We start from the raw sequence: 23,834 nt of genomic DNA on the forward strand, positions 1-23,834 counted from the left end.
TAGGGAGCTGTGTGAAGAGCGGTATGCAAAGGTGGTTGGATTGTTTCCAGTGCCAGTAGCTAGTGGGTATAGAAGTAGAAGAATGTGTGACTCAGGGATGGTGCAAGGAGATGGGATTTAGGTTCCTGGATCTCTGAAACCTTTTCAGTAGTAGACGGGATCTGTACAAGTAGAACATGTTACTTCTTAACCAAAACTGGATCAATATCATTCCGGATGATTTGCTGGTGCTGTTGGGGAAAGTTTAAACCAGAGATAGAACTGATATGTAGGCAGATATGAGAAATGCAATAAAAATAGGGTTATATTACAGAGATTTTAATTTCCTGAAGATTAACTGGGATTGATAGCATAAAAGGCTCAGAGGGGGTGGATTTTTTGAGGTATATATGGAGCCAAAAGGTAGAGTGGTCCAAAGTGTATATTTTCGCTGAGGAAATGGACTTTGTTGTTTGTTCATAAAGGGGAAGATTAAATTCTAAGGTACGTCTCAATAAAGTAAGGTAGTTGATGCCTCAGCATGCTTATGGATGGATGAAGATAAGATTGATCCTAGGCTACTGTGGAAAACAAAGGAACAGGTTGCTGGAGCCTTAACTGAGATTTTTAAATCCATTAATGTGATTGTGCCCAATGGTCAGCGTGGGTGTGGTGGGTCAAATGCCCAGTTTCCATGCTGTATGTCTTAATACCAGAGGAAGCTATAAAAGTAGATACAATTACACGTTTCATAGAAACATGGAAAATAGGTGCAGGAGTAGGCCATTCGGCCCTTCGAGCCTGCACCGCCATTCGATATGATCATGGCTGATCATCCAACTCAGTATCCCACCCCCTGCCTTCTCTCCATACCCCCTGATCCCTTTAGCCACAAGGGCCACATCTAACTCCCTCTTAAATATAGCCAATGAACTGGCCTCAACTACCTTCTGTGGCAGAGAATTCCACAGATTCACCACTTTTCATAAGACATTTGGACTGATATAGGGATAGGAAGGGTTTAGAGGGAAGTGGGACAATTGCAGGCAAATGGGACTAGCCCAGAATGGCAAGTTGGCATGGACAAGGGCTATGTACAGATGAAGGGCCTGTTACCATGCTATGATTCTCCATTACAGATAACACCTACAACAGTCCCACATTCCCACAGACCTGTGAATGTGTGTGTTTGTGTCTGTGCCTAAGTGAACGCATCCAAAAATGTTTTGTGATATGCACTCTGGATGCAGTTTTACAGGAGACTTGTCCCATTATGGCTGTAGCTTTACCAGAATGCTGCCTGAATTTGAGGATTTCAGCTACAAGGAGAGGATAGGTAAATGTGGATTGTTTGTCGGATCATCGGAGGTTGAGAGGAGACGATAGAAGTATAAAATTATGAGAGGCATAGATTGGGTATTCAGTCAGAACCCTTTTCCCCACGGTGGAAATATCCAGCAGTAGAGGGCATAGCTATAAGGTGAGAGGGGCAAAGTTTAATGGAGATGTGTGGGGTAAGTCTTTTTACACAGAGAGTGGTGGGAGCCTGAAATGCATTGACAGAGATGGTGGTGGAGGCAGATACAACAGTGGCATTTAGGAGGCTTATAGATAGTCACATGGAAATGCAAGGAATAGAGTGATATGGATCGTTAATAGGCAGATGAGATCAGTTTAACTTGGTATCATATTCGGCACAAACATTGTGGCTGAAGAGCCTGTTCCTGTGCTGTACTGTTCCATCTTCCATGTTCGATTAGCCTAGGCTGAGCTTTCAGCTTCAGTATTTGTTCCCACTGACAATACAACCCTCCATTTACCAGCCATGTCAATCGTCAAACTGCTCCACCGAGTCTGGCTTTATCCTTGTCACAAATCTTTTACCAATGATGTAGCAACCCACGTTACCTTTCTGTGCTTGTCCCAGTGAGCTGGTGAGGAACAAAGCCTGGATGGTTCCAAGCAACAAGAGAGATGTTTCCATTGTCTGTGATGGAAAAAGTAGAGAACAGAGTGGCATTAATGGAGGCTTCCCAACCACAGGGCAAACCAGTATCTTAGCAAATACACTTCCTTAGCACAAACTGCAAATTCACCACAGTATGGATATTGGGAACAGAGAAACAGCCCCCGCTAGCCACTTGCACCAGGTCTGATCGTGGCTGATTTGTAGTGTTGAAGAATACTTTGGTACACAAAAATCACTCCTTACGGTAACTTCGGAACTGGTTCCCAGATCACAGAGTATTTATAAAGCTTCTTTAATATAGTAAGCAGTTCCAAAGAACTTCACAGGAATGTTAACAGGAAGGTGGCGAGTCTTGTGTACTGCCACAGCATTATCTACTATTCTTACACTCTTGTACTTAAGTATGATTGTGCTTGGGTGTAGTAAGATTTTTACTGAACTGTATGAAAGAAAATGGAATTTCACTTTACCTAGTTACATGTGACAAAAAAGTACCATTGAACATATGGGTAGCTCAAGTGCGCAGCGGTAGAGTTGCTGCCTTACAGTGCCAGAGACCCAGGTTCGATCCTGACTGTGGGTGTTGTCTGTATGGAGTTTGTTTGTTCTTCTTGTCTATACAGACTTTGATCATTCGCCCCAAGAACCCGTGTTTTTTTTCCTGGATTCTTCAAACGCGTACATATTAGTCAGTTAATTAGATTTGGTAAAAACTGTAAATTGTCCCTGGTGTGTAGGATCGTGCTGGTGTACGCGGTGATCGCTGGTCGGCGCGGACTCTGTAGGCCAATTGTCCTGTTTCCACGCTGTATCTCTAAAATCTAAAGTAAAGAACCATCGAGATATTCTTTCGCACTCCGACACAGAAGGAGACAGCAGGCTACATTGTTCCAAGAGTATGCCATCAAGAGCTTCTTGAAGGACAGGACTGGAGTCACTGCAGGAGGATCGTCTCAGGCCCCAAGGCCACACAAACCGATTTGCAATGGGCAACATTATTCACAGAGGCTACCATAATAATAATAATTACCAAGAGCAAATAAACAAAGCTTACCACCACCTCTAACCTTCACTTCTAACCCTAACTTCACAGCACTGTCGTTTTTCTCTTTCACTGAAAAAATTATAACTAATAAATGTGTTCCAAGCAGCTGAAAAAGCACATAGATTGTTTTAATGCCCCTATAATCTTTCTCCTGGGTGCCTGGCAATAGTATTCAGTAATTTCTGAACATTTCCAGGACATTCCTTGAGGATTGACAATCCTGTAGACCTTTGTTGCCAGAAGCAGAAATGTTCTCGCCAGAGTTAAATCAACCCATTGCTTCGTCAAAGAGACTGGAAAAACTATCAGGACTATCTTAGGAAAGGTCTTGATCGCTTCACAGTCAAAGAATGGATTTTGAAAAGTATGTACAAACTCCTACGGACCCACTACGGACATTCTCCGAGTTCAAATCAGGACAAAACTGGGGAGTACTCGTGAATTAGCTCGTACAATAGGACAGGGGTTTAATGGTGCTGGAGTAACTCAGCAGGTTAGGCAGCATCTCTGGAAAATATGGATAGGTGACTTCTCGTGTCGGGACCCTTTTCAGACTGATGTTTTGGGCTGGGACCTTTCTCCAATCTGAAGAAAGGTCCCAACCCGAAATGGCAATCTAAGGAAGGGGCACAACCAGAAATGTCACCTAACATGTTCACCAGAGATTTTACCTGTCTTCAGTTACTTCCGCACTTAGTGTTTCTTCTTGTATCTTCAGTTCTTACTGGCTCCCCACAGCATCTGAATAATGTTGGAATTGCAAGTTTAATTTTTGCACATCTGGAGAACAGAAGAGTTCTTTGCGTTCGATGGGACACCGTCCCCCCACCCCCACAACCACAACCACCACCACCCACCCACAATAGCCCAGCGGATGGGAGAGCCCTTGGACTGGAGAAGAGACAGAGATATCTTAATTGAGAAACAAGATGTGGCCTTGTTGGGATTTAACAAGATGTGGGAGGAAGGAATGATTCCTGGAAGTTAAGGAGCTTTACAGTGATCTTGGCAATTAATATTCTTTGGTTTTTAAACTTGTTGAGTTTGAGGAATAGTCAGAGTGGTTTTAAAAGATTTAGGAATACCAGTTCTAGCTAAGCCTGGTGTAAAACTATAGTAGCTGTCTAATTTTATTTTCCTCATTTTATTTGTGGGATTTAGTTTCATACGACATGGAGGACACTATAGGCTGCCTCATAAAAGTGGCCAATTAAATCAAAGACTTGTCCCACCGTTGTCAGTCTTTCTTTTCCCGCTTCTATTGTCACAGATCCTGAAGATATAGAATCTAGAAGACATGCACCATTAGACTCAGGACCAGCTTTTCACTCTATATTATCAGGTTTCTGAACGGTCCATAGGTTAGGGTCCAATTCACCTCTACCCCATTGCAGACACTGGGCTTTGTCTATAGAGCTGGTGCGCTACAAAGCTGAGAACCGTATACTGTACTCTGTATCTTCCCAGTAGGTCTGACTACGTACAGCTGTGGATGTTATATGTAAACTCAAGAATGAAATATGCTGCAAGGTGTTTATAACCTGATTTCAAGCCCGGAAGGTCACTGGGCTCAAAAGGACACAAAGTGATGGAGTAATTCAACGGGTCAGGCAGCATGTCTGGAGAACATAAATAGATGACGCTTCAGACAATCAGTTCATTCCAAAGAAGTGCAGGTTTGTTGGTTAATTGGTGCCTGTAAAATGTCCCGAGGGTGTGGGATAGGACTAGTGTATGGGTGATCGCTGGTCAGTACGGACTCGTTCGGCGAAAGAGCCTGTTTTTGTTCTGTATCTCTAAACGATTGTACTTGAGTATGACGATTTTATTGATGCATAGTATTATCGAATCTGAAAGGATAGCATGCAAAACTAAGCTTGTCATTGTACCCCGGTACACGTGACAATAGTACACCGAAACCTAAACTAAGAATTCTCACGGTGCTTCCATCGGTACCACCACCAAAAGTGCACATTATTGTAACCATGTCAGTGATAATATAGCTGGCTGCAAAATGGACCGCCTCAACACAGGTAGCAGTAAATTATAAGGAAGAGGATAGAATGGTTTAGGCTGAGAATCTTTGAAAGTTAAAAGCAGGGCAGACATTGGCATAAGCATTAAAATCAGTGGTCAGAAATTGAGGAACAAGCTAACTATGGAAACAAGGAACTCTAGATGCTGGTTTACACAAAAGTATCCAAAGTGATGGACTAAAGGGCCTGTCCCACTTGGCGATTTTTTCGGCGACTGCCGGCGTCCTATCAGGGTGGCCAAAAGATTTTGAATATTTTAAAATCCAGCAGCGACAAAAAAAATGTTGCGACACTTGAAAAATCACCGCGGGTGATATGTCAACACGCCACAAATTTTTTGGTGACCTGATACATCAGTCAATGATGCCGGCAGACGGCGAAAAAAATCGCCAAATGGGACGGGCCCTTTACTCTGCGGGTCAGGCGGCATCTCCAGAGAACATGGATAGGTGACGTTTCGGGTCGGGACCCTTCTACACATTTATTGTCTGAAGAAGGCCCAAACCAAAACATCACCTATTCATATTCTCCAGCGATGTTGCCTGACCCGCTGAGTTACTCCAGCACTTTGTGTCCTTTTGAGCCCAGTTACCTTGCTGGCTTAGTGATTGGTCTGAAATCACGTCATAAACTCCCCGTGGCATATCTCATTCCTGAGTTTACATTTAACGTGTAATTGAAAGGAGACGTAAAACCACCAGATAACACATCCCTCTGACATAACATGCCTTTTGTATAATTTGGAAAACTTGACACATGGAAAAGGGTTGGTTTAGCATACCTTGAGTAGAAGGAATGCAAGCTTGAATTATTTCTGCCTCACGCCGTTAACCCTTTACAGTCACAGATCTCACTCTTAGTAAGTCCTCACCTAAACCTCAATCATTTTTAACATTATAAACCAAGCCTTCAAATTACCCTCTCCCTTGCTTTGAATTAAATTCATGCAATGAATATTACTTTGAGAGTGTTCTTTCAGTTAAATGGTTTAAATGTGAAAAGGGTTGAGAGGATAAAAGGGACGCCAGTGACAGAAGAAACGGAATGACACAAGGGGCGATGGTGTTACCTGAATACCTGGTGAATCACCCAGTACATTACACCTAAGGAACAAATTAACCAAAGGCAATTAACCTACAAACCAGTACATCTTTGGAGTGTGGGAGGAAACCGGAGCACTCAGAGAAAACCTGCACGGTCATAGGGAGACCGTACAAACTCTGTACAGACGGCACTCGGCATCAGGATCGAACCCAGGTCGCTGGCGGTGTAAGGCAGCAACTCTACCGCTGCGCTACTGTGCTGTCCGTGCTTCGGAGATATCTTCCAATTCATATTTCTCGCAGCACACAGGGAGCCCTACAGCCCATCATGCCTGAGCCAGGTCTCGGAACAATCCTATTGATCCCATTTCCCAGTAACCTGTGATCCCATTTCCCAGTAACCAGTCTCCCACATGCCAACTAAAATGCCCATCTAAGCTAGTCCTATTTTCATGCATTTGACCCATATCCCTCTAAACCTTTCCCATCCATGTATCTGGTTAAATGTCTTTTAAATGTTGCTATGTACCTGCATGAACCATTGTTGAAGATTACTTTTAGAAAGGGAAACCTCATGGCATTGATTCCTCTACCAAACAGAAAGGGCCACTTCTGTGCAGTTCACATCATCGTCACATCTGGCCTCAATTGGGTTTGAGATATTCAGATAGCTAAGTGAACATGATTAAGGTAGGTGTATTTAAAAGTGATGGACATATTGAACACAGGCCTGTGCAGTATTACCATACTACATCTAAGGACTGGGGATATCGGGAACAGTGGGAAAGAGGCAGATGAACTCCCAAAAACCATTAAGGATTATGGATAACAGCTCCCACCCGGCTTCCAACAGCAGCAATTAATCAACACACCAGTCTACTGGGCTACTAACTACCAGAAGTGAGCCAAATGGAGAACTAAAAAGGGCGACCGACGCACAGCTTTGTCAAAAAGTTAAAATTTAAAAAGCATCTTAAAAGAGGAAAGAAGTGCAAGGGGAGAGATTTAGCGCTGATGGTCAGATTATCTGCTCATTAGCTCAATGTTATGTTTTAGACCGTGCAGCAGCCAATTGGCTGATCAGCTATCCTGGTTACAATTACCATCAATTGTGAAGGTTGGGAACCGCTGGTAGATCTTTGGTTTCCTCTCACTCTCTGTAGGTTAGTAGATTAATTGGATTCTGTAAATTGTAAATAGTCCCTAGTGTGTAGGATAGTGTTACTGCACGGGGATCGCTGGTCGGCGCAGACTCGGTGGGCCTGTTTCCGCAGTGTATCTAAACCCCACCTTGATCAGTGAGTGAAGCTCCACGGCCCTCTTAGGTGAACAATTGAAGATAAGCCACCTGATGGACGAAGACATTTCTTCCAACCTCTATCCTAATTGTCAACCTCTTATTGAGTCTACAAATTGGTTCTGGAAACTCCATTCAGAGGAAACATCAACTCCTCATCTACCATCTCAAGCCCTGAAAGAATTTTGTTCCTTTCATAGAATAAAGAACATTGAACAGAAGAGCACAAGAACAGATGTTTCTACCCACATGTCCTATACCGAATATGATGCCAAGACCAACCCTTATCTGCCTACACAATCCATATCCCTCCATTCCCTGCATATCCATGTGCCTATCCAAAAGTCTCTTAAATGTCACTATCATATCTGCTTCATCCACCACCTCTGGCAACGCGCTCCAGGAACCCACCACCCTCTGTGTAAAAAAAATCTCCTTTAAACTTTGCCCCTCTTACCTTAAAGCTATATCCTCTAGTATTTTTGAGTAGTCTTGAGTATAGAAGCTGGGATGTAATGTTAAAATTGTACAAGGCATTGGTGAGACCAAATCTGGAGTATGGTGTACAATTTTGGTCACCCAATTATAGGAAAGATGTCAACAAAATAGAGAGAGTACAGAGGAGATTTACTAGAATGTTGCCTGGGTTTCAACAACTAAGTTACAGAGATAGGTTGAATAAGTTAGGTCTTTATTCTCTGGAGCGCAGAAGGTTAAGGGGGGACCTGATAGAGGTCTTTAAAATGATGAGAGGGATAGACAGAGTTGATGTGGACAAGCTTTTCCCTTTGAGAATAGGGAAGATTCAAAAAACAAGAGGACATGACTTCAGAATTAAGGGACAGAAGTTTAGGGGTAATATGAGGGGGAACTTCTTTACGCAGAGAGTGGTGGCGGTGTGGAATGAGCTTCCAGTGGAAGTGGTGGAGGCAGGTTCATTGGTATAATTTAAAAATAAATTGGATAGGCATATGGATGAGAAGGGAATGGAGGGTTATGGTATGAGTGCAGGCAGGTGGGACTAAGGGGAAAAAAAAAAATTTGTTCGGCATGGACTTGTAGGGCCGAGATGGCCTGTTTCCGTGCTGTAATTGTTATATGGTTATTTGATTTTTCCATCCTGGGAAAAAAGGTTCTGTCTGTATATCCTATCAGTGCCTCGCATAATTGTATACGCTTCTACTAGGTCTCCCCACAACCTCCAAAATTCAATGAGATCACCCCGTGTTCTTTGAAGCTCGATACCTGGTCTTTTTTTTAAACCACTTCTCAGGTGGCAAACTTGCTGTTACAGGAATGACATTGGCAGTTATTTTACTGCATTCCTTCAATCCTAAGAAAATAATTCCTTGGATGAGGACATGGGAAAAACAACACCAAATCCCATTATACATGGATTAAAACATCTCTGTTCTTGCACGTGACGCCTCTTGTAATAAAGGCTGACACACCGTGAGCTTTCGTAATCAAGTCATGTCTAATTTATGGCCGTAGGCACAAGTGCAATGAGGTGCAGGTACAACAAAACTCTTTCTTGTAGAAGCATCACAGCCACATAGACTCAGACACACACACAAAAACCATAAATTATACATAACATTTCTAAAAGAAAAAAAAACTGCAAAAAACAAAAACACAAGACATACGTGTACATTTATTACTCTTATTGCGCATAAATGTAGTGGCGGCACGGTGGCACAGCAGTAAATCTGCTGCCTGACAGCGCTAGAGACCCCGGGTTCGATCCTGAGTACGGGTGCCGTCTACACAGAATTCGCACGTTCTCCTTGTGGCCACACGGGTTTTCACCGGGTGCTCCGGTTTCCTCCCACACTCCAAAGACATGCAGGTTTGTAGGTTAAATGGCTTCTGTAAATTGTCAAAGTTGTCCCTAGTGTGTAGGATAGTGTACAGGGTGATCACTGGTCAGCGTGGACTTGGTGGGCCGAAGATCGTGTTTCCGCGCTGTATCTCTAAAAGTTTTTTTTTAAACTTTCAATGGTTTTTGTACAAAGTTATTCAGATCCCTCTGAATGCCAAATATCTTTAAATTTTTTGCCATTTAAAAACTTAGTCCATTTTTCATTTTTTTTCCATCAAAGCGGCTGGCATCATGTTTCATGTCACCTCCCTGCCTTTTCACTTAGCATATCCTTACCTACCCGAAGCCTTTCTGCTTCTTTCCACAGCCCAGGCAGAGTGTGGACATTACAATTAATTTCCTCATCTACATCGTTACTATAGACTATGGATCCCCAGCATTGATTCCTGCATCGATTTTAAGCTGGAAAGGGTGCAAAGAAGATTTACGAAATATTGCCTGAGCTATAAGAAGGGGTTGAGCAGGCCAGGACTTTATTCCTTGGAGCGCAGGGATATGATAGGTGATCTTTTTAGGTGTATAGGATCATGAGAGGAACTGATAGGGTAAATGCACAGTCTTTTACCCAGTGCAGGTGAATCATGATCCAGAGGATACAAGTTTAAAGGTGGGGCGCAGCAAGGATCGAAGATTTAATAGGAACCTGAGAGGTAAGGTTTCTATGCTAAGGGTGGTAAGTACATGGCACGAGCTGCCAGAGGAGGTAGTGGATGCAGGTACTATCACAATGATCAAAAAACATTTGGATGATGGGTTTAGAAGGATATGGGCCAAATGTAGGTAGGTGGGAGTGTATAGATGGAGCATGTTGAGCGGGGTGGGCAAGTTGGACCTGTTCCCACTCTGTATGAATCTATGACTCTCTGCAAATAACCCATTTATTCTTTTTCTTTGCTTTGCATTTATTAACTAATCCACATTGGTATATGATGCCTATTGCTATAGAGTCATGCAGCATGGAACCAGGCCCTCCAGCCAAACGTGCATGCTAATTTTGCTGTAATATTACTGATTATTAATTTGGTTCATTGATTATTGTATTTATTTGAGTGTTATTGTGTTAATATGTCTGTGAAGCTGTAGCAAGTTGGAATTTCATTGTTCTGTTAGCAGTGCATGACAATGAAATTATCTGGCACATTATAAAAGGCCCTCTTAAATACACAGCATGCACTGGTTTGTCCTTTATAGTTACAACTTCAAAAGGCCCCAACATAATTCCCCTTTCATAGATCCACATTGCCCAATCCTTTCAGAACCCTGCCACCATTTCCTCAATATTACATTCCAGCATGGAGTATGTCCCTTCTGGTCTGACTCGCACTGGCCATCAGTAGGCATCTTTGGAAGATGTGGGATAGAGGGTATGGTTTGAGGGGAAGGGATATTGGTAACATCTCTGGTGCCAACTGCAGACAAATGTCCCTGGACTGCTGTGGTTATGCACAGTTATTGTTTAATGTATTGGTGTTTAGTTTATTGTCACATGTCATAAATGGCCTCATATATCAGAAGTATGTAATGTGTAATAAAAGTGACATCAAATGGTGTTTGGAGTTAATAATTCAATGGTCCAATGTATTTCTCATTTTTTCTCATGTTTTCTTCTGATATAGGCCATTTGGCAAATCAGCCTATGCTGGCTATCAGAGCAATCCCATTTCCCGACTTATTTCCTGGTAATTTCCTCCTCGTTCATCTGACCATCAACTCCACCTTTATTTTCTCACAGCTCCTTTACGCTGAGGGCAATTGATGGCAGCCACCCCATTTACAATCGAGCGTGTAGTGGCACAGTGGTAGAGTTGCTGCCTCACAGCGTCAGAGACCCGGGTTCGACCCCGACTACAGATGCTGCCTGCAGGGAGTTTGTACGTTCTCCGTGTAACAGTGGGGGATTTCTCCAGATGCGCCGGTATCCTCCCACAGTCCAAAGACGGACAGGTCTGTAGGTTAATTGGCTTCGGTAAATTGTAAATTGTCACTGGTGCGTGGATAGCGTTAGCATACAGTGATCGCTGATGGGATCGGACTTGGTGGGCCGAAGGGCCTTTTTACACACTGTATCTCTGTAGGCTAAATTCTCTGGGTCATGGGAGGAACCAGGAGCACCGACCGGTGAGGAGGAGATATCCAGGCAGTCACCAAGAATGTGCAAACTCCACACAGTCAGCTCCAAAAGTCAGTGATTGAACCCGAGTCGCTGGAGTGATGAGGCAGCCTGATGCGTCACTGTGCTGTCTGATGGAGTGTCATGGGAAAGATTTTTAAATGGATCTTCCCAGCTGCAACCCTGCGGGAGTTTGGCAGGCTTAATTTGTTGCTGTTTCACATTAAGCCACATCGGTTGTTGGGGGCTATTGGTTGGGACATGTAACAAAGAAGGCCAATTCATAAGGAGGAAGAGAGTCTCATTCATCCTTTGATGAATAAACCACCAACAGAAGTTTGAAGCTGGATCCGTTTCTGCTAAGAGGGGAGGTTGAGGAAATGTTTGATGGTACGGTTTGATTTTCTTTCTTGATCAGCAATCAAGAATGAAAAAAAGTTCAAGTTTATTGTGGTATGCATGAGGGCAGGGAGATACAAGAAACAATGAAACATCTTTTTATAGTAACAAAGGAACACGGATTAAAATAAACAGACAAAAATAGATGACAGGGCAACCAGGACTGTACAAGTAAGCTTTGATGTTTTCATGCCAAGAAACAAGAGGAGATGCCGCTGTAAATACTATTGACTGCTGAAGTTGGCATTCACTTCAAAATACACAGACAAACAGGACAATTGTTCCTGAGCCTGTGGGTGTGGGGCTTCAGGCCTCTGGACCTTCTGCCCGACAGTAATAGTGAGATGATGGCATGGCTTAGACTGTGGCGATACTTGAAGATAGATGCCACCTTCTTGAGGCATCACCTCATTAGACGCTTTCAATGGGAGGCAGGGGGAGAGGGCTGTGCCTGTGATGGGCTGGGCTGAGTCTACCACTCGCTGGAATGTATTTTCAACCGCTTTCTCTTGAAGACAACTACCTCCCTGAACCATTTTCCTCTCAGTCTGCTGAGTAAGCAACATCCCTATTTTGATAGTTATACCATTGTTTTCAAATCCATCTATGATCTAGTCCCTTCCACCCTCTCTCGAATCTCTTCCAGCCCAAAACCATCTGAGATCTGCAACTCTTCCAATTCTGGCCTCCTGCCATCCCAAGTTAAATCTCCCTACCAGTGGAGGCCATGCCTATGGCTGCCAAGCTCTTCACTGTAGAATAATTCCCTCCCCTATTCCCTCTACCACTTTCTGCTCAGCTACATGACCCAGTGGAAAACAGACACAATGTGAGCCTCAGTCTGCAACTCATCAAACAACAAAAGTCCCTTTCTTTTGGAGCAGCAATGGACAGGGCGAGTTTAGGAGGGGGTAAAACGAGGCGAATGCACAATGGTCACCAAAGTATTCAAATTTCAACCCTAACGTGGAAGCAAGGTCATGGTGTTATAGCGTCAAAGAGCTAAACCATCTGGAAACAGGTCATCCGATTCAACTTATCCATGCCAACAAGTTGTCCAACCAAACTAGTCCCACTTGCTTCTGCCTGCCTGTTCAAAGATCGCTTAAATGTCATAATTGTACCCACTACACCACATCCTCCATATTCGCACCAGCTTCTGTGTGGAAAAGTAGCCCCTTAGTTAGACCCTTTAAACCTTTCCCCTCTCACCTTAAACCAATGCCCTCCGGTTTTTGACTCCCTTACCCTAGGGAAAAGACTGTATCAATTCACCTTAGCTATGCCCCTCATGATTTTATATATCTTATAAGATCACCCTCCTCAGCTCCAAAGACTCAGCCTTTCAAGCCTCTTTACAGAGCCAATAACATCCTCTTAAATCTTTTTTGCACCCTTTCCAGTTTAATGACATCCTTCCAATGACAGGGCAACCAGGACTGTACAAGTAAGCTTTGATGTTTTCATGCCAAGAAACAAGAGGAGATGCCGCTGTAAATACTATTGACTGCTGAAGTTGGCATTCACTTCAAAGTACACAGACAAATTGTTGTGTTCAGTTGAACAAACAGGACTTTCTTATTTGTACAAAATTATGCTGTTTGCAAACTAAAAGCAGATCTTCCTCAGATGGAAAGCATTCAGGACAAAACATCTTTGTTCCCCCAGGGTCAATTATGTCAGAAGGGGTTCCAGAAGCAGCTGATGACTGGCTGCGTACCAAACACCTACTACGTAAAAAGTCCAAGCGTTCCAGTCATATTTGGGGGTCTGCCACGCACCGGATTGCACTGTTCTCCAGCAAGAGAACCAGCATTGGATCTTGTCTCTGGAACTGATCCCGTCACCAACTAGAGAGAGGTCCTGAATTACCATCTTTGCAATCCAGTCAGCAAAAAGACTGTACATGATTACAATCAAGCCATCCACAGTGTACAGATGCAAGATAAAGGGAATAACACTTAGTGCAAGATAAATTCCAGTAAAGTCCGATAAAAGATAGACCAAGGGTCACCAACGAGGTAGATGGTGGATCTAAATTATTCCAATTATTTGTACAGTGAACTTTATCTGAACCACTTCGAATACATTAGCCTTCTTAAATAAGATGACCCATAATGTATGCAGTGCTCCAATGTGGTCTCACCAATGTCCTACGAAGCATTAACCCCATATTTTGGTAATCAATATTCCTAGCAATCAATAGAAATGTTCTGTTAGCTTTCCTCATTACTTGCTGTGCTTGTGTATCCATCTGCAATCCTTCACCATTTCGATATTGCATTTTTAAAAATAGTTTTCATGATAAAATGGACCACTTCACACTTCCCATTGTTATATTCGATTTGTTAGATCTTTAGTCATCTAACATATAACCTATTGTCGTAACTTCCTTAAGTCTTCTTCATCATCGTGGTTAATGGTGTCCTCCAAGATGCCAATGATAATAAGTCCTTTGAATGTCAAGATTAGATGGCCATTGCCTAGCACCTTGCTGTCTGTCACTGCCTTTTATCAGCTGATGGGGATATCTGGTCAGATTGGATATCACATGGCCTTCTGTGTTAGGACATACCTAGGCAATGTTTGGGGCAGCACAGTGGCACAGCAGTAGAGTTGCTGCCTTACAGTGCCGGAGTCCCGGGTTCGATACTGGTTATGGGTGCTGCCTGTAAGGAGTTTGTACATTCTCCCTGTGACAGCATAGGCTTTCTCTGAGCGTTCTGGTTTCCTCCCACACTCCAAAGACATACAGGTTTGTAGGATAATTGGCTTCAGTAAAAATTGTAAATTGTCCCTAGCATGTGGGATAGTGCTAGTGTACACTAGCTAGATTGTTGGTCGGCACAGCCTTGCTCGTCCAAAGGGCCCGTTTCATCATTCTCTTAAAAGTCTAATTAGTCTACATGCCACACAGATGCTGCTCAACTCAGAGTCATGTGGCATGGAGAAGGGTGCCAACCCAAAACGTCACTGTCCATGTTCTCCAGGGATGCTGCCTGACCCGGTGAGTTACTCCAGCACTTTGTGTCTTTTTTATAGAAACAGGCCATTTGGTTCACCATGTTTCTGCCAACTAATGGACCCCTTTCTTTATTGATCCCAACTTCCAGCACTTGGCCCATAACCTTTGATCCTAGATGATTCAAGTGCTTGTCTACACACTTCTTAAATGCTGTCAGCCACTCTGCATCCATCTCTCACTCCCACGGTGCATTCCATGAGTTTTAACATTAGCTACAGACTCTGTACTACACAGCCCTACTGAGGGACATTATCAAATGTTTTCTGCATGTCCATATAAAATATATTTATTGGCATTTCTCCGTAACTAGCTGAGTTTTCAATTCAAAATGTGTAAAACTAAGTACGAGAAAAAATGCTGAAGTAACTCAGCAGTTCAGGTCACAATATGGATAGGTGACGTTTCAGGTCAGGACCCCTCTTCAAATTGAAGAGATGTTGCCTGACCCACTGAGTTACTCTAGCACTTTGTGATTTTTATAAACCAGCATCCGCAGTTTCTTGAGTCTACATTTTGTAATACCATATGTTGTAATCCCAAGACATCGCAAAGTACTTTGTAACTAATGACTCACTAAGGTGAAGGAATTTGGACATTGCAGTCCCATAAACCTCTTACACACATCTAACCAATACATGTCTTCTTAGTGATGTTGGTCAAAGCATGAATATTGGCCCAGGGGAACAATGTTGAGCACTGCTTTCATTGCTGCAGGTGGTTTTATTTGATGGATCATATGATGGTTCAGCTCCTTGCTTATTTAAGGACCTTTTTACATTTTTAATTTTTGGTTCAGGTCAAGCCATTTTGTTGGTCATTTGGAAATTTTGGTGGAATTGGCAATTTTGGTCATTGAAAAAAAAGGCTTCTAGTCAATGTATCCATGTTAAATTTAGAGAGAAAATTGCAACCAAACTGATTGTGACAGTAAATAATGTATTTACAGCCAGCGTCACCCACAACAGCACAACCTTTCCCCACCTGCATCCATCCCCCTACCCACGTTATTCAATTATGCCACCAACTTGCAGATTCTCAGTAGTAAAATTATATATACAGCACAGAAACAGGCCCTGTGGCACAATATCAAATATCATTTTATTTTGATCTAATTTTCCAGCACTTGGCCCATTGCCTTCTAACGGATCAAGTGCCCGACTAGTTTTTTTTTTTGATGTTGTTAGAATCCATACCTCCTCCACCACCCATTGATGTGAAGTATTTCCAATTCAAACCATTCTCTGGCAGAATAACCTCTTCCTTTTGAAAAGGCATACCTCCAGATTTAGGAACAGTTTCTTCCCAAGTATCATCAGGCAATTGAACAGTCCTCTCATCAGCACGAGTGCTGTCCTGACCTCCCATCTACCTAATTTGAGACCTTTGAACTATCGTTAATTGGACTTTATTGGACTTAAATGTTATATCTTTGCACTAAATGTTGTACCGATTATCCCGTATCTGCACGGTAGATGCTTGATTGTATTCATGCATCGTCTTTTCTTTGACTGGAGAGCATGCAAACAAAAGCTTTTCACTGTAACTCAGTACATGTGACTCAGTCCGTCTGTTAACCAGTTCCACAGTTTGCAACAATGTATCCCTTTTTCGGATCACCAATTGGCCAATTGTACCGATCCTTTCTGCGCCCCTCAACACTGCACGTATCAACCTATATTAAACCACCACCAATGAATGTGATGGGTTTACGCAATATTGGTATAATTTATTATGTATAACATACCGAGGCAATGTTTGGGGCAGCACAGTGGCACGGCAGTAGAGTTGCTGCCTTACAGTGCCAGAGATCCGGGTTCAATGACTCACTAAGCTGTCTGCACGGAGTTTGTACTTCTCCCTGTGACCTGCGTGGGTTTTCTCCAAGTGCTCCGGTTTCCTCCAACACTCCAAAGATATATCAGTTTGTACGTTAATACGGCTTTGGTAATTGTAAAATATCCCTATTCTGTAGGATAGTGTTAGTGTACGAGGATAGCTGGCCGGTGTAGACTCGGTGGGCCGAAAGACCCGCTTCCGTGCTTTGTCTCTAAACTAAACTAATAGATCTAAACATTGCAAGCCTAATTATTTTGAACCCTTGGCTAAATTACACAGCCACCACAATCGCACATAGGTTGGAAAGAAACAGTCCCCTCTGCTACTCTATGTTCAATATCAGGAACATTGCAGTGGGGACAGTGTCGTATTTGCAGGTGTTGCATTTGATTACAGTACAACCACTAAACTAACTCTCTGCTGCATGGATCTTGAACTTCCTAAGATGCTTTTATATATGGTAGACACAGGGATGATGTTTTCTTGGCTGCAGTTTCTAGAATCAGGGGGTCATAATCACAGAGACAAAAGTAACTGCAGATTCAAAAATCTTGATCTACAAATAAAGTCTTGGAGTAACTCAGTGGGTCAGAAATCATCTGTGGAAGGAATAAGGTCAGATGCTCATAAGTGATAGGAGCAGAATTAGGCCTTTCGGCCCATCAAGTCTACTCTGTCATTCAATTATGGCTGATCTATCACTCCCTCCTAACCCCATTCTCCTGCCTGCTCCCCATAACCCCCGACACCCATACTAATCAAGAATCTATCTATCTCTACCTTAAAAATATCCATTGACCTAGCCTTCATTCTACAGATTCACCACCCTCTGTCTAAAGAAATTCCTCCTCATCTCCTTCCTCAAGGAATGTCCTTTAATTCAGAGGCTATGACCTCTAGTCCTAGACTCGCCCACTAGTGGAAACATCCTCTGCACATCCGCTCTATCCAAGCCATTCACTATTCTGTACATTTCAATCAGGACCTCATTCTTCTAAACTCCAGCGAGTACAAGTCCAGTACCATCAAACGCACATCATATGTTAACCCACTTATTCTGGGGATCATTCTTTGTCTTTTCGTTGTCTCTGTACTGTACACTGACAATGACAATTAAAATTTAATCTGAATCTGAATTCTTGTAAACCACCTCTGGACCCTCAAGAGCCAGCACATCCTTCCTCAGATATGGCATCCTGATAATAATACTCCAAATGCGGCCTGACCAGCGCCTTGTTCCTGTATTCTAGCCCTCTTGTAATAAATGCGAGCATTGCGTTTGCTTTCTTAGCTAAACTTGCAGATTAACTTTTTGGGACTCCTGCACCAGCATTCCCAAGTCCCTTTGAACCTCAGATTTCTGGATTTGCTCCCCATTTAGAAAATAGTCTACGCCTTTATTCCTACTACCAAAATGCATGACTCCACACTTTTCTACACTACGTTCCATCTGGGGTAACATAAAACTAGTGTGAATGGGTGATCAATGGACAGTATTGACGAGGTGGGTGAAAAGCCTGTTTCCATACTGTATTTCTAAACTAAACATTTTGGGCCAGGATCCATTTTAAGTCTGAAGAAGTATCCCAACCCGAAACGTCGCCTGTCCATTCCCTCCATAGATGCTACCCAACCCGCTGATTCACACCACACTTTATATTTGGTTATAAGCTCAATTCAGTACTGAGATACTGACGGTTTAGTTTAGTTTAGAGATACAGCGCAGAATCAGGCCCTTCAGCCCACAGAGTCCACACCGACCAGCAATCGCTCCGCACACTAACACTATCCTCACACTAGGGACACTTTACACTGTTTTACCAAAGCCATTTAACCTACAAACCTGTACGCCTTTGGAGTGTGGGAGGAAACTGGTGCACCCGGTGAAAACCCACGTGGTCACAGAGAGAAAATACAAACTCCGTACGGACAGCATCGGTAGTCAGGATGGAACCCGGGTCTCTAGCGCTGTAAAAGGCAGCAGTCTGAGGTTTTCTGATGATCCAGAGGAGCCATTAAATCATCTCACTAAATCGCTCACTAAATCATCCAAGTTTCCATTACAATACTTTGGAGTGCAAAGATATTTATTGGTAAAAAGTTTGTTAAGAAATGGCAAAAGGGGGTGCAAAAAGTATAGAAATCCATGTCTTTCTTTCTTAAAACAAGCCAAAGTTTTTGTGAACTAACTTCACAGTGGGGTACCCATAGAGACCACAAGGTGTTGGAGTAACTCAGCAGGTCAGGCAGCATCTGTGAAGGACATGTTCTCCAGCGGTGTTGCCTGACCTGCTGAGTTACTCCAGTGCTCTGTGGTCTCTGCAGTTCCTTATGTAACCATAGAGACCACTGTGTTCAGAGCATTGAAAGGCCATCAGGGTTCTACTGATGCCAATCTTCATATTCTCACTGTATTGAAGTGAGAGGTGTTCTGGATATTAAAAGATATTTTAAAATATAAATTATGATGTTTTTATGTGATATACCATGATTTTATATGTATTTATGATTTTTGATATGCAATGCATTTTTAATGTAATGTTGCCCCTTGTCTGGACCTTGAGTCTGTAATAAAGTTTATTATTATTATTATTAAGAGACTCCAGGGATAGACAAGAGTGTGGTGCTGAGGTAAAATATCAACTCTGATCTTACTGCCTGATATAACATGCAGAATGCTTCAATTTCTTATGCCCGTGTTCAGGCAAGAGGCTTCTGTATGATTCAGGAAGGCAGCTCACCCCTGCTTAAGCTCTCCCTGGCTTGGGAATGAAGTAGATCATCGTCTCTGCTTTCTTGAGTGCCAGTAAAAGACACTTGGCAAGACACTGTACATGGATGGGAAAGGCCTGGAGGAATACGGACCAGGTTGTCGGCTTGATTGGGCAACTTGGACAAGGACTTGTTTCCATGCTGCATAACTGTGAATCCCAAGAGCCCCAATAATTGAGCAGCATATTTAAAAATCCCTCAATCTCTTCAGCTTCTCCTTGGTATGGGATAGGGTCAGGCAGGGATGGGGAAGGTGTTGATGGGGACTGGGGGGGGGGGGGAAGGGATTGGAGTTGAAATCTGTCTCACACTCTTGTGAGGGATACATCCTTTAAACGACCCAAGGCCTCTATACTAGACATGGAACTATGGAACTGATTAGTAACAAAGGCAGGGAATGGGGAAAAAATGATTAATTGCAACCTATAATTACCACGGTCAAATCCTCAATGCAACAAGCTTCAAAACTAATCATCTTAAACACATTCTTAATCAGGATATCATTAAATCATTTTGTATTTTGTTTAACCCACCTTATTCCTTCCCAATGTCATGAACGGCGCTACGTAAATGCAGATGGCGCTAGACTGCCTGACCCCTTGACTTGCTTTTTGTAGCGATGATCTGCAAATACATGCAAAAATACAAACAAGTTGCTGGAGGAACTGAGCGGGTCAGGCGCTACACAAAAGCTTCATCTGCATTTATGAAGAGCCTTTCAAGACATTGCGGGGGGCATAACGTGTTTTTTAATCAATTAAGTGAATAAAATCCGATTTAAGTGGTTGTTGGAATTCAAGTGCAAAACCGTGTCAGCTCTAATGAAATAACAGTACAAAATAAGGCAACAATTGGATGGCGTGTCGGGTCAGGTAGCATCTCTCGGGGAAAAGGAACAGGTAATGTTTCTAGTCTGAAGAAGGGTTTCGACTCGAAACGTCACCTATTCCTTTTCTTTGGAGACGCTGGCTGACCAGCTGAGTTACTCCAGCACTTTGTGTCTATCTTCGGTGTAAACTAGCATCTGCGGTTCCTTCTTACACTGCGGTTTTTTTTTTATAGTAACCGATTAAACAACAGAGGGTTGTTTTGTGTAACGGTACCGTAAGAGAGGACGTGGGTTCCACGGTTCATCAGACAGTGCAGCACTCTCCCAGTCTCCACGCCTCAGTGGCTGAACGCACTTGGAAAACTCGCTTGCACCGCGGCCCCTCAACCTGGATGTAGTCGTTTTACCGGCCCTTTCCCAAACCTGATTTGGTGTTCTCTCTCTTTAATAAAACAACAACGCTTTGATGTTTTAAAGAGGTGACACAAGAAACGCTACAGTATGGCATTGGGGGGTGGGAACAAACTGCCGGAGGACCTCAGAGGGTCGAATAGCATCTGTCCATACCTTCCACAGTTGCTACTCAATCCAGAGTTCTTCCAGCAGTTTGTTTCTCGCAGTTTTATTATTTAAAACAATGTTCTCCTTATCTGCACGCTCCATCTAGAATCTAAAGCCGCCTAAAACATTAAGTGTCCGTGAAACAAAAGGTTAAAAGCATTATTCACACTATAAAGTTGGACCAAATTATTCAAGTAACATTACAACGTTGGACTTGGGTGGAAGAGGGGCAGTGATACGAGCTGGAGGGGCTGATTAAGGGGCTGCTAGAATCTAAATGTCAGCTCCATCCTTTCCAAATGTGCAGAACAAAAATAAAGCGTTGCAAATTAACTTTAAAAGATTCACGTTACTTCCAAATGTATGTTCAAAATGCACCCGTAGCAACTTAAATCAAAATCCGCGGCTCACATTACCTGCTTTTGCAATAACTCCCGAGGTTACAAAGCTAACGACTTCGGTTCAAATCCATGAGTGTCCAACAAGTAAACTAGTCAAACGTACTAAGGTTCACACGAGTTACTTTGGCGAGATGAAACTCCCGAGCAGGCAGCGTAAGCCCTCCGACCGCCCCACAAACTCTATCACCCTGTGGAGATTTTTTTTTTTAAACTGATTGCATATTATGTTGTTTCAACTCATCCTACTCGGACAGGCGGCGTTTTTTTTTTCCTTGCTTAGAGTCCTGCCTTATAAAATGCAACCAATAATAGTCTAAGAAATACACTGCAGTGTTGCCCCCTTTCTTTCAGGTGGGATTTATATAATTTACATCCAAACAGTTGCATAGATCACTACTCAGCGAACAACCACACTCAGTTCTTAATCACACCTTTCTCTTCACCTGCGTACTTTTAAAGCGCACAGCAATTACAAAGTATAATAGGAGATGGTTATGTGTTGCAACAAAGAGATAGTTCTGTGATGAACTTTATAAAGTTTGCAAGCTTTTTACGTAATGGGAAAAATGTATGCGGCCAGCTGTCTTGAGAGATCCTGGTTCGATAGTGACCTCAGGTGCTCTAGTTTCCTCTCGATTTGTCTGGATGTAATTGAGTTACACAGCACAAAAACAGGCCCTTCGGCCCAACGTGCCCATGCCGATCAAGATGCACCCATCCAAGCTTGTCCCACCTGCCAGCGATTGGCCCATATCTCTCTAAACCTTTCCTATCCATATACCTGTCCAAATGCCTTTTAAATGTTGTTATAGTATCCAGCTTCAACCACCTGCTCTGGCAGTTCGATCCATATACCCACAACTATCTGTTGCCTGGATTGGAGGACTTTGGCTAGAGGGAGAGATGGGACAGACACAAAGTGCTGGAGTCAGGCAGCATCTCTGGAGAACATGGATAGATGACCCAAAGAATGGTCCAACCCAAAACGTCTCCTGTTGCAGTCTGAGGAAGGGTCTAGCCCGAAACATCTTCTCCAGGGATGCTGCCTGACCTGATGTGTTACTCCAGCACTTTGTGTCGTGTTTCTACAAGGGGTTGGACAGGGTAGGCTTATTTTCCCTGAAGTGAAGGTGGTTGTGGGGTGACTGGATAACATAAGCTTATGCGACGCACAAATAGAGCGGATAATCAGAATCCTTTCCCCGTGGTAGTGGTATCAAAACAAGCAGGCGTTGTTTTAATGTGACCGGGTGGAGATTTAAAGGGGATCAGAGCAGTAAGGTTTTTACTCAGTTATTGAGACCAGTAACACTGCTAAAGGAAGTGATGGAATCAGATCCAATGACGGTGTTTAAGAGGCACTTACAATAGGCACGTGAATAATAGGCATGGCATAGAAAGATATAGTCCTAACACTGGCAAATGGGAATAGCATAGATAAACAAGGTTGGGTCAGACAAAGTGTAATCATACCCGAGATTAAAAGGGAATCATCAAATATAGAGATGATATCCAACACAATGGGAACAATTTACAGAAACCAATTAACCTACAGACTTGCATGTCTTTTGAATGTGGGAGGAAACTGGAGCACCCAGAAAAAAACCCTGGCGGTCATAAGGAGAACGTACAAACTCCATACAGACTGAGTCCATTGTCAGGATTGAACCAGGGTTTCTGGTGCTCAAAGGTGGCAAATCAACCGCTGCACCACTCTGCCGCCATGAACAGCTATCATTCATTGAATGGTAGAGCACGCACATCTCTTTCTTCAGTCCCTTATGCCCTACTGCTCTTATTTGAGACATGAGTTCAAGTTCCACCACTGATGCTGAGGAATTCAAATTCAATTAAATAAATCTGGAATAAAAGGATAGAATTAATCGTGGTGACCACAAAACCGCTGGGTTATTGCAAATACCCATCTGCTTCCCTAATGTCCTGTTAGAAGTCCTTGCCCATTCCAGCGTGCATTTAACCAATCCCACAGCAATATGGTTGTCTCTGTTTGTTTCAGCCCCTCAGCTCAGTAAGCAAGCATTTAAAACAATTTTTATTAGGAGAACAAACTAAACATGCGTGCATGAAACACAGACATTCATAAGCACACGTCCTAAACATGCTTAATGATTATTGAATAGTCAGCAATAAGCATATTCAAGGACAAGTCTCACCCCGATCATTCCCTCTTCTCCCCTCTCCCATCATGCAAGAGGTACAGATGTGTTGAAAATGCACACCTCCAGATTCAGGGACAGTTTTTTTCCACAGCTGTTATCAGGTAACTAAAACGTCCTATCACCAACTAGAGAGCGGTCCTGACCTCCCATCTACCTCATTGGAGATCCTCAGACTATTTTTAATCAGACTTTTCTGGACTTTATCTTGCACTAAACAATATGCCTTTTATCTTGTATCTGTACACTACGGGTGGTTTTATTGTAACCATGTATAGTCTTTCTGTTGACTGGATTGCACACAAGGCAAAAAAGCTTTTCACTGTACCTCGGTACACGTGACGATAAACTAAACTCAACTGAACTGGAAAAAGTGGCATGGTACCTTCTGCCTCCGAGTACACCTCATCTCAAAACCACCTTCTCAAGGGCAATTGGAAACGTGCAAGAAATGCCACCTCCAATAAATTAGT

General features: G+C 43.0%; 1 protein-coding gene across 1 annotated transcript in view; it reads right to left on the minus strand.

Moving 5' to 3' along the window:
- Positions 1–22,478, minus strand: part of LOC129704692 (collagen alpha-1(VII) chain-like) — a 103,327-nt gene extending 80,849 nt beyond the window's left edge. The window contains exons 1-3 of the mRNA XM_055647987.1: positions 21,200–22,478; positions 19,927–20,017; positions 1,888–1,966 (exon numbers count right to left, since the gene is read on the minus strand). Coding sequence (XP_055503962.1) covers positions 1,888–1,966; positions 19,927–19,947 — 100 coding nt within the window. The 5' untranslated portion in view covers positions 19,948–20,017; positions 21,200–22,478. The remainder of the gene's footprint in view (positions 1–1,887; positions 1,967–19,926; positions 20,018–21,199) is intronic.
- Positions 22,479–23,834: the final 1,356 nt, after the last annotated feature.

The sequence above is a fragment of the Leucoraja erinacea genome, chromosome 16 (assembly GCF_028641065.1).
Source record: "Leucoraja erinacea ecotype New England chromosome 16, Leri_hhj_1, whole genome shotgun sequence".
Taxonomy (NCBI): Eukaryota; Metazoa; Chordata; class Chondrichthyes; order Rajiformes; family Rajidae; genus Leucoraja; species Leucoraja erinaceus.